The sequence below is a fragment of the Octopus sinensis genome, linkage group LG19 (assembly GCF_006345805.1).
Source record: "Octopus sinensis linkage group LG19, ASM634580v1, whole genome shotgun sequence".
Taxonomy (NCBI): domain Eukaryota; kingdom Metazoa; phylum Mollusca; class Cephalopoda; order Octopoda; family Octopodidae; genus Octopus; species Octopus sinensis.
In genome coordinates, this window is record NC_043015.1 from 14,317,987 (window position 1) to 14,330,486 (window position 12,500).

At 40.4% G+C, this 12,500-nt stretch overlaps 1 protein-coding gene across 2 annotated transcripts in view; it reads right to left on the reverse strand.

Moving 5' to 3' along the window:
- The window catches only part of LOC115222193 (rab-like protein 2A), a 129,275-nt gene that overhangs the window by 36,701 nt on the left and 80,074 nt on the right, over window positions 1-12,500 (reverse strand). The window contains exon 6 of one of the 2 annotated variants that reach the window (XM_029792344.2): window positions 4,406-4,503. The exons of the other annotated variant lie outside the window; for it this stretch is intronic. Within the exon in view, the coding sequence (XP_029648204.1) occupies window positions 4,406-4,503 (98 nt within the window). The remainder of the gene's footprint in view (window positions 1-4,405; window positions 4,504-12,500) is intronic. 2 annotated transcript variants of the gene reach the window in all.

Consider the following 12,500-nt stretch of genomic DNA (forward strand, 5'->3'; position numbering starts at 1 on the left):
CGCCAGTCCTCAGTCAAATCATCCAACCCATGCAAGCATGGAAAGTGGACGTTAAACGATGATGATGATGATGATTGTTTTGAATTAATCATGCATTATTTTGTAGATTTGAGATTTTGATGAGGTATTTACTCTTTTACTTGTTTCAGACATTTGACTGTGGCAGTGCTGGAGTACCAACTTTAGTCGAGCAAATCGACCCCAGGACTTATTCTTTGTAAGCCTAATACTTATTCTATTGGTCTCTTTTGCCGAATCGCTAAGTAATGGGGATGTAAACACACCAGCATCGGTTGTCAAGCGATGTTGGGGGGACAAAGACAGACACACAAACATATACACACACATACATATATATATATACATATATATATATACATATATATGACAGGCTTCTTTCAGTTTCTGTCTACCAAATCCACTCACAAGGCTTTGGTTGGCCCGAGGCTATAGTAGAAGACACTTGCCCAAGTTGCCGTGCAGTAGGACTGAACCCGGAACCATGTGGTTGGTAAGCAAGCTACTTGCCACACAGCCACTCTTGTACCTACTTGTTAATTTTTAGAATGATATTGTTGGGTAAGTCTGAGAAGCCAAATCAGGCTAGTTTGAACTTAAAACAAGTAGAATATTTTGGCCAGATATGGCTGGTTTAAATACTAAAGGGTTAATACATTGACCTCATTAGTCTCAGAGAGCTTGCAAAGGCCTTGAGCACAGCTCTCTCCTCCAGAACAATTTAATAGAAAAAAAATTAGGTGATTGTTCCCAAATGTTTGTAAATAAAAAGAAACTGTTTCTCACACAGACAAGAGAAAATTAGATCCACAATAAAACAGGGTTGGAAATATGCATAGCAACAACTTGCTATGTAAGTAAAACTAATAAAAGGAGAGAATATGAGAAATACGGAATTTTCTGTCTGAGAACTCTTTTCTCTTTTTTGATAAGAAAAGAAGTTGGGATCGTGTTGAGTAAATATTGATCTCTAGTGCCTCATCAATAATTTTTACATTGAACTGTGCTTGTAAATAACAATGGGCAATGCTAAATTTAAGGTTATTGTGATTTTTGAAAACAAAAAAAGAACCTTAAAAGTGGTACTTTATCTTCAGTATGAGTACATGAGTTAAGCAAATAACTTTAATCATGGACTAATATCTAAAAATATAGTCTCTTTTGTTGAAGACAGCAAATAATGACTGTCTCCTGATATAATGCTTCTATTATCTTTAATGCAAATTGATTGAACTTGAGCAAATAAGTCAAGCCACTACTACTACTACTACTGCTAGTAGTAGTAGTAGTAGTAAGACCAATACATTAATGCTAGTCAAGACTTGTTAATAATATCTCTTATTGATACTTCAATATTTCATTAAATATTTCTTAATCTTCGCCATTCATCTATTCCCTAGGAATTTTCATACATCTCCTGCCTTCAAAACAACAACAGTGGTGTCAATGAGTAAATTAATTCTTCAATTGTGTTAAAACCCCACCCAGAAAAACTTGTATTATTGAGACAAATTTAGAAATCATACTCATATATTTTTAACAATAGGGCTGAGAGAAAATATCTCAGGAGAATTCTGCATACTAAATACACAGACAACAGTATCTCACAAAATGTAAAGGGACTGTAAAAAAAGCTAAAACGTGGAGGGGACAGGTGGAGGAGGAGATTGGGCGGGATGGCTTGAGAAGCGAGGACGCCCAAAACCAGGCAAGATGGCGAGACGGTGTGAGGGCGGTTGCTATGGCATTGAAGTAGATCCGACCACCCCACTTAATGGGAACAAAACCCAGATTTAAACACTGGATGATGATGATGATGCTCTTTGGTCCATCTCTCTTTTAATTGTTTTCATTTTATTTTGACAGACACTAGCAATGAGAAGCAGACATTCTGTCAGTGGCCGTGGCTTCTGACTTGCATTACACATGCTTACTAGCGTGATGGCATAAAACTCAACATTTCTCACAAATTTTCATTTGGCTGAGATTATTTCTATTCATATTTGTATTGTTATTCATGGCTTATGGGTTATATAATGTTACCATTGTTTTACATTCATTCATTTTTGCCTTTGTGTTTGTGCTTCATTCTTGGTTAAGCAATTTTTTTCAAAACAATATATTTTTTATGCATAATCAAAAGAAGGAGGACATAAAATAAGCATTAGTTGGTCTGGTTTGTTAATTTGGCTTAGATATCTAGTGACATTATAGGACTTATTGTTTAACAGGAGGGCACTAGGCTTCACCATAACATGAAGCCAGTACTTTGTTATTATCATCATCATTGCTATTATGTAAGACAGTAAGCTGGCAGAGACATTAGTGCTGAAAAAATGCTTTGCAATATTTCTTCTTGTGGAGGCGTGTGGCTTAATGGTTAGGGTGTCAGCATCATGATCGTAAGATTGTGGTTTCGATTCCTGGACCAGGTGACGCGTTGTGTTCTTGAGCAAAACACTTCATTTCACATCGCTCCAGTCCACTCAGCTGGCAAAAATGAATAACGCTACGATGGACTGGCATCCTGTCCAGCTGGGGAACCATAAGCCAAAGAAACCGGGCCCATGAGCCTGGCTAGGCTTTAAAAGGGCGCATTTACTTTTTTTTTATATTTCTTCTTACTCATTATATTCCAAGTTCCAATTCCACCAAGGTCAACTTTACCTTGCCTCCTTTCAGAGTAAATACAATAAGTAGTAGTTGAGCACAGGGTCTCTGAAACTGACTTGCCCCTACCCCCTAAAAAAACTGCTGGCCTTGTGCCAAATTTTGAAACCACTGTTATTATTTGGTGAGCTGGCAAAATCATTAGCATGTTGGACAAAGTGCTTAGCGGTATTTCATTCATCCATACATTCAGAGTTCAAATTCCATTGAGATCAGTTTTGCTTTTCATCCTCTGAAGGTCAATAAAATAAGTACCAGTTGAGTGCCAAAAAAAAAAGGTGAAGTTTCCTTCTCAACTCATAAGGGCCTGTTTCTTGGTTTCCATGCCGTATATATTCCTCACCTGGACAGGATGCTGGTCTGTTGCAGGATTACTCATTCTTGCCAGCTAAGTGGACTGGAGAAATGTGAAATGAAATGCTTTGCTCAAGAACACATATTGCCCAGTCCAGGAATCAAAACCACAATCTTACAATCATGAGTCCAACACCCTAACCAAACCACTAAGTCACATGCTTCCACACCAGTTGAGTACTGGGCTCAATGCAATCAACTTACCCCGAAATTGCTGGCCTTGTGCCAAAATTTGAAATCATTATCATTAACCTAGTGGTTAGGGTATTGCACTTATGATTGCAAGGTCACAGTTTTAGACCAGGTGGTGCCTCTGGACTTCTTCATGTACTGAAAAACCACCAGAAATGGCATCCTTGGGACCATGGCTTCCGTGCAAGAACCCTTGAAACTGCCTCCTCACAGGAGTTTGAACCCAAAAGAACATGACAGTAGACATGAGTTGTATTCTATTCACTGACGAAAGCAGAGCCATCCTTGACAAACCTGACAGTTGGGCAAACGGTTGGGTCTGTTTTGAAGATGAGCATCACCAACATTTACAACATCAACAAGAGGGTGGAGGAGACATGTTGTAGGCTGGTATCACTGGGGACAGACATGTTGGCCCAGTCAGGATAGCTGAAGAAATTAAAGTGACCACAACCACCTACTGCAATCTCCTGAAGGAAGTCTTGGCTCCCTGGTTAGATGACATACTGCTGTCACTTCTAAGGAATCTTGTATTCATGCATGGCAATGCTCCCTCCCACTCTGCTAGGACCACGTAAAATTCCTAGGGTCTTACAGCATATTAGGTGAAAAGTTGATGGTGAGGCCGCTCGCATATCTGGATCTCAGCCCTATCGAAAATCTTTGGTCCATCATTAAACAAGACGTTTATGCTGATGGAGGCCAATTTACATCGAAAGATGTCTTATGGGTGACCATCAAAGCTGTAGCAGAAGCAGTCCAACCTGCTACTATTAAGGAATTGGCAGACTCCATAACTAATAGGGTTTTTGAAGTTATCTATCAAAATGGTGCCCATGTGGTTAAATAATTCATTATGTCAATAAATGTTATAATATTATTATGGGTTTCTGTTAAATATTTACTCAATGTATGCTTAATATGTATCATTACCACTGCTTCATAAATAGTGTTGGTGTGTTTACATCCCCATAACTTAGCAGTTCAGCAAAAGAGACCGACAGAATATGTACCAAGTTTGAAAAAAGAAAATGAATATTAGAGTCGATTCATTCAACTAAAATTTCTTCAAGGCGGTGTGCCAGTATGGCTGCAGTCTAACAAGTGAAACAGATAAAAGATACAAGCTTACAAAAAAAAAAGGAAAAAAGAAAAAACAAGGTATAAATACCTTCACTACATTTGTTCCATTGGCAGCAGATACAAAATAAAGTGGCATTTTATGTTTCTCAGGAAAGTTAAAACTTTTCTTTGTCATATTCATATCAGCTACAAAAAAGCAAAGAAAACTTCCTTAGGAATTAAACAGGTATTTAAAATAGTCAATATGATAGATAGTTAATCTGTTAGACAATGTTCAAGGATTTAAAATTTGTTTCAGGCATGGCTGTGTGATAAGAAGCTTTCTTCCCAACCACATGGTTCTGGGGTCAGTCCCTCAGTGTGGCACCTTAGGCAAGTGTCTTCTACTATAGCCCTGGACCAACTAAAAGCCTTGCAAGTAGATTTTGTAGATGGAAACTGAAAGAAGCCTGTCATGTGTGTATCTGTGTTTGTATTTGTCCCCTACTACTGCGGACAAACGGTATTTGTTTGTTATATCCCCATAATTTAGCAATTTTGCAATAGAATGAGTACCAGGTTTAAAAAAGAAGCACTGGTGTCAATTTGTTAAACTAGGCCCTTCAAAGGAGTGCTCAAGCATGACCACAGAGCAATGACTGAAACAAATATAAAAAAAAAAGATAAAAGTTAATATATTTCATATCATTATTTACAAACAGCAACCAATTTCACATCATTAACTATTATCCCTAAATAAATCAGAGACTAATCCCTAAAGCCAACTCAGTTCACTATGTTTATATGTTATCCTTTTCAATCCAGTGGTCTCTGAGCTTAAAGGGTATGTTGTTGCTGAAGGGCCATTAGCAAACTGCTTTGGATATGTAGATGTAGTGGGATGGTGATTCAGGTACCAGAATCCAATTTTTCGATTATCTATTCACACATGACGGATGCCCAAATGCAAACCTGGAAGTATGTATAATACTAATACTGGATAGCACAGGGTAAATCTGAAGGTGGATGAGATTTATATTGTACTCTAATACATTCTTAACAGAATATACCATAACTATATATATATATATAAATGTGACCGCATGTGTACTGTTGGCGATTTTTTTTCCTCTGTCTTCCTTTCTCTGGATCTTTCCTTCTCCTATGTTTCCAACAAAGAGCTCCGCTCGAAACGTTAAACCCTCCTTCTTTCCTTCTTTCCTGAGCGTCCAATAATACTATATTTTTTCCACGCCCTCGCGTTGTTGTGTTTTTTTTTTGTGCTTTCTTGTTTGGATTAACTTTATATATATATATATATTTCAGCCTTTCTGCCACATCTACATCATCAATGACCTTAATGCTTATGCCTACAATGCTGCTAACACCAGCTCCTGTCCACGGCAGGGTCCACAATCTTAACATGCCTAAATGCTTGAATGTTGTCAGGTCGGAAGAGAGATCAGAAGAAAAATGCCACGAAAACGATCACCACCACAACAACCCTCTTCTTTTCAGGCGCTGAATTGCTCCCCTCCCCCCCCACATCTCTTTCCCAGTTTTCAGAGTTGGCACTGTCAATGTTGGTACATTGAAAGGTAGGTCTAGTGAGATTGTAGAGATGCTTGAGAGAAGACAGGTTGATGTATGCTGCATACAAGAGGTAAGATGGAGAGGTGCTTCAGCTAGGATCCTCACAGGCAAGGCACTTAGGTACAAACTCTTCTGGCAAGGTAACATGGAAGGAGTAGGGGGTGTAGGCATTCTCCTTGCGGAGAAATGGGTGGATAAGGTCATAGAGGTTGTCAGGGTTTGCGATAGAGTGCTTAAGCTCAGGTTGGTCCTACAGAGTGTCACAGCTACGATTATCTCTGCCTATGCCCCACAAGCGGGACTACCAAATGATCAGAAGGACCACTTTTATGATACCCTTCTACAGGCTACTTCAAAGACTAGTGGTAAGGACCTCATCTTTGTGGGTGGAGATTTTAATGGGCATGTTGGGCGGGAATCGGGTATCTTCACTGGGGTACACGGTGGCCATGGTATTGGCACCAGAAATGATGAGGGAACTAGACTACTGGAATTCTGTAATGCATGTAACCTTTTAATCTGCAACACTAACTTCAAGAAGCCTGACTGCCACCTTATAACCTATCAGTCAGAAGACTCCGCTAGCCAAATAGACTTCATCTTCACCAGACAGCGGGATGCAGGGTCGCTCTTGAATACAAAGACCCTCCCGGGTGAAGAATGTATCCCTCAGCATAGACTAATCATCAGTGACTTTAAGCTTGAGGCCAGAAGGACTCCAAGAAACAAACCAATCCAGAAAAGAAGGATTTGGAAGCTAAAGAACCCTTCACATGGTCAGAGATTTAGGGACATACTCATCAAGAAATTTGATGAGAGGGAGGAGGAGCTTCAGACGTCAGACATAGGAGGTAGCTGGGAATTCCTACGGGACAGCTTGCTGAGTGCCACAGACCGAGTCTGTGGATGGTACAAAGTCCCTTCCAGACCTAGAGTTACGTGGTGGTGGAATAGTGCAGTAGACAAAGCCATTAGTGAAAAGAGATGGGCCTGGAAAGCCTGGAGGGATGGGGGCAGCAGGGAACTGTACCAGGTAGCCAAAAGGGAGGCTGGACGGCAGGTATACATAGCCAAAGATGTAGCAGAAAAGAAGTTTGCCAAGGACCAAAGAGCTGAGGTATTTCGGATTGCTAGACAGTGTGTCAGAGAAAATAGTGATGTTACAGGAGAGAAATGTGTCCGCATGGATGATGGGGCACTTGCTTTTACTGTTAGTGAAAAGAAAGAGGCCTGGAGAAGCCATTATGAAAGACTGCTGAATGAGGAGAATGAATGGGAGGAGGAGAGCCTGCCAAATGTTGACCCAGTAGAGGGACCAGCTACCCGAATAGACAGCTCCCTTGTAGTTAAGGCAATTAAGGATATGAAACCAGGTAAAGCCCCCGACCCATCAGAAATCACTGCTGAGATGCTTAAAACAGCTGGCTATGTGGGCTATGGCCTAGTCACCTGCATTGTAAACCAGGTAGTTCATAATGGAGTCATACCCAATGACTGGCGTAGCAGCACCATAGTCAACTGCTACAAGGGTAAGGGTGATGCTCTAGATAGAAATAACTACAGGGGTATCAAACTGTTGGATCAGGTGATGAAGGTCACAGAGAGGGTCATAACCCATCTCATTAGGGAGAGAATTTGCTTAGATGAAATGCAGTTCGGTTTTGTGCCGGGTAGAAGCACCACTAATGCTATATTCCTGGTCCGACAACTGCAGGAGAAGTACCTAGCTAAAGATAAACCCCTCTACATAGCTTTTGTGGACTTGGAGAAAGCCTTTGACAGGGTTCCCCGTTCCCTTATCTGGTGGTCGATGCGGAAACTGGAGATTGACGAATGGCTAATAAGGGCTGTACAGGCTCTATACAGAGAGGCTGTCAGCAAGGTTAGGATTGGCAACGAATATAGTGAAGAATTCCGGGTAGAAGTAGGTGTGCACCAAGGCTCAGCCCTCAGTCCCCTTTTATTCATCATAGTCCTCCAGGCAATAACAGAGGAATTCAAAACAGGATGCCCCTGGGAGCTCCTCTATGCTGATGACCTGGCTCTCATAGCAGAATCACTACCGGAACTAGAAAAGAAATTTCAGGTGTGGAAGCAAGGGTTAGAATCAAAGGGCCTTAGAGTAAATGTAGCAAAGACCAAAGTTATAGTAAGCAGAAAGGCGAACTCAGCACACACACCCTCGGGCAGGTGGTCCTGCTCGATCTGTAGGAAAGGTGTAGGTAGAAACTCCATAAGATGCACCCAATGTAAGCTATGGATGCACAAGAGGTGCAGCAACATCAAAGGGAAATTAACTGATAAGATAGCTTTCATGTGCGGCAGATGCACAGGGACAATAGACACCACAGACACTCAGAAAACAGATTCCATCACACTCCAGGGAGAGAAACTAGAAGTAGTTGATAGTTTCCGCTACCTGGGTGACCAAGTTAGTAGTGGAGGTAGATGCACAGAGAGTATCACCACTAGAATACGAATAGCCTGGGCAAAGTTCAGAAAGCTCCTACCCCTACTGGTGACAAAGGGTCTCTCCCTCAGAGCGAAAGGTAGATTGTATGATGCATGCGTGCGAACTGCCATGCTTCACGGTAGTGAAACATGGGCTGTGACTGCAGAGGACATGCGTAGACTTGAAAGAAATGAAGCTAGCATGATCCGCTGGATGTGTAATGTCAGTGTGCATGCACGACAGATTGTAAGCACCCTGAGAGAAATGCTGGATATAAGAAGCATCAGATGTGGTGTGCAAGAGTGACGCTTGCGATGGTATGGTCATGTGCTGCGGATGGATGAGGAGAGATGTGTGAAGAAGTGCCACTCCCAAACAGTTGAAGGTATCAGGAGGAGAGGTAGACCCAGGAAGACATGGGATGAGGTAGTCAAGCATGACCTCAGAGCGTTGGGCCTCACTGAGGCAATGGCGAAGGACCGAGATCTCTGGAGATATGCTGTGACTGCAAAGACCCGGGCTGCTTCCTGCATCAGTTCCGCATAGCCCCTGCCCATTCAAAGTACCCCGGATCCCAGAACGTCCCGCTGTGCTTGAGGAGACCTGTTGAGTCAAGTACATGAACATGAATGTCGAAATAAATATCAATGGAAATAGTAGTTTTGATGCCTGTGCCGGTGGCACATAAAAAGCACTATCCGAACGTGGCCGATGCCAGCGCCGCCCCGACTGGCTTCTGTGCCGATGGCACATAAAAAGCACCATCCGAACATGGCCGATGCCAGCGCCGCCCTCACTGGCTCCTGTGCCGGTGGCACATAAAAAGACCATCCGAACGTTGCCAGCCCCGCCTTGGCTGGCTCCCGTGCCGCTGGCACGTTAAAAGCTCCAACCAATCGTGACTTATTCCTGGGAGAGTTGTGGCAGCAGAATCCTCAAGCACACCTCTCATTGGGTCCTGTCAGAAGAAATCATCTTCAATGTATATATATATGCCAGAGCTCCCTGACTGACTCCTGTTCCAGTGGTACGTAAAAAGCACCATTTGAACATGATCATTACCAGAGCTCCCTGAGTGGCTCCTGTGCTGGTGGCACATAAAAAGCACCCACTACACTCTCAGAGTGGTTGGCGTTAGGAAGGGCATCCAGCTGTAGAAACTTTGCTAGATTAGATTGGAGCCTAGTGCAGCCCACTGGTTTGACAGACCTCAGTCAAACCATCAAACCCATGCCAGCATGGAAAGCGGATGTTAAACGATGATGATGATGATACATATATATATCGAAGAAGGTAAGAATTAGAGAAAATAGAGAGCTTCTGACAATGCGGAAAGTTTTATATTTCAGGTACAAAGGCCCAGTGGAACCTAAATAACTGGACATTTCTCAGACAGTTTTTCTCCTGAAGATGGGCCTTTGCACCTGAAATATAAAGGTTTTATAAAACTTTCCACATTGTCAGAAGCTTTCTACTTTCTTTTTTACCTTCTTCAATATTGCAATGCTTCAAGCGAACTACAACACTCTTATATATATATAAAATGTGGCACCTGTGCTGGTGTCATGCAAAAAGCACCCAGCACATTCTGTAAAGTGGTTGGTGTTAGGGCAGGCATCCAGGTGTTGAAACCTTGCCAAAGCAGACAACTGCCAGCTCATGTCAAATCATCAAACCCATGCCAGCATGGAAAATGATGACGATGATGATGAATACAACTTTCAACAAATTTAGCATGAATGGAAGTAAATTTTCACAACTTAATCTAAGTTCAAATCACAAGATCTGTTCAAGAAACCTAAAAGTAACCGATCATATGTACATGCCAAATTTAAGCACCCATCCACCTGTCATGAAACATGCACCCAAAAGCATCAGTAAGAGAATAACCACTGTACATACAGGGGTTAGTGCACACACACATACATCTTTATTGTTATCATCATTTATGTTTAGTTTCCATGCTGGCATGTGTTTGACTGGCTGTTTTGGTATCAGTCAGCCCACATTATTACATACACATACACATACATACATACATACATTCACACAGACACACATATTACTTGTTTCAGTTGTGATACTGCGGCCATGCAGGGGCACCACTTTGAAGAATTTTTAGTTGAATGAATTGACCCTAGTACTTATTTGTCTTTTTAAACCTGCTACATATTCTATTGGTCTCTATTGCCAAAGCACTAAGTTACAGGGGCATAAACACACCAACACCGGTTGTCAAGCAGTGGTGGGGGATAAACACACACACACACATACGCACACCAAATCTACTGACAAAGCTTTGGTTGGCCCGAGGCTATAGTAGAAGATACTTACCCACAGTGGAACTGAACCCAGAACCATGTGGTTGTGAAGCATTTATATATAGTGGGCACATGAATGTTGGTTGACCATGGCTCAGATATAAAGACAAGCTGAAGAGTAACCTCTCAACAGTCAATATAGCAAAATATAGCAAACAGCTTTGGAGTGAACAAAATGGGGATTGTCATTGTCAAGATGGTATGAGAGGCTTTGTTTCAATCAGCATTAACAGGCTTAGGGGTGAAAGGCAAAGGAGAAAAGCGGTTGCAAATACACCACCTGCAGTGACCCATAATCCTCATACTTGCAACATCTGCCAGCTTTGAAATCATTGGCAGGACTCAAGTATCACATTCGACATAAGCATTATGACTAACAAAGAAAATGCAGGTTGTTAGATCCTCATACGTCAAACTGACAGGAGAGTCCATCAAACAGATATAGTTTAGGCTGGTCATTTCTTTACCCACACTTGTTATTTAGGGTATTTCTTGTCATTTGTTGGGGGTTATTAGTCAGGTATGTCATGGCTTTGTTAGTATAGGAAGTTGTTTCTCTTGTGCTTTGTGCTTTCAGTAAAGGTTGTATGTTTATAAGTTTCTTTCTAAGTATCCGTTGTTCTATAAGCAATTGCATTAGTATACAGGGATTCTGAACTTCCTGTTTTGTGGACGTAGAGTTTGTTTGGTGCTTGTTTATAAAATTTCTTCAAATTCTGTTCTAGATATATGCTAAAGTGGAGCTGATATAAAAGGTGTGAATGTATTCATGTATAAAAATGGGAACAAAAATATAATATAATTTGATTAAAAAAAGAAAAGAAAAGGTTCATTCAGTTTGCTTGCATACAAATATACATTTTATGCGTGTGTATGTAGGTTTGTGTAGTTATATTAGAAAACCCTTTGTGGGGGTTTTAGTTGGAGATAGGGAAACTTTTAGATAATTTCTAGAGTATTTTTTAGTGTAAAAGTGTAAAGCTATAAGATTGTTTTTTTTATTTTATTTTATTTTATTTTATGGGAGTAGTTTATGGTGAAGATGAATGGAGGGGAGTTGGAGAGATTTTACCAAGTTTAGCTATTAGTAAAGATTATTGGTTTAAAGTGTTTTAGTGTTTTGAAGATTTTGTGCTTGCATGAAAAGACTAGTTTTTACCTTTGGTCTTCACACTGTCATAGCAAAAGGATTAAATCCAATAATACCAAAAGCAACAAAAATACTATAATACCTTGTGCCTGCCTAACTAAGAGACACACCAAAAGGCTTGTTTACAAAATTCTACATGTATGAATAAATTCTAATCAGTAACATAAGTCCAAACTTAATCAGTTAAAATCTTTTCCAAAACACTTTTTCTTTTTCATAATAACTAACCATAAAAACCTAACGACTGCCTTAATCAAAGCCACATACCCAAAGATGATTTTAACTCAACAGAGATGATATAAAAGCAAGATTAGGTCTAATGCATCACAGTCTGATGATGTCTTAATTGGCTGAATCTTCGAAGTCACTGTCAACAACATTCTTCTACATAAACAATAAATTTGAACTCTACAAAAGTATAGAATAATCTATCAGATTAATGTAAAATTGCTTTTATTATAACACAACACAAAAACAAATATTAATATATATCATATAAATGTGTGTGTGTGTGTAAATGAAAAGAAAATGGAGGTTTACGATTGACATATTTTAATTTATGAACAAGAAACCCAGGGTAACTTCATACACCAGCTTTCCCCATTATAATATTAACTGCTCTACATCTTAGAGTGTGCTTCTCCACCAGGTTTATGTATTCCTACAAACAATATATATATATATATAT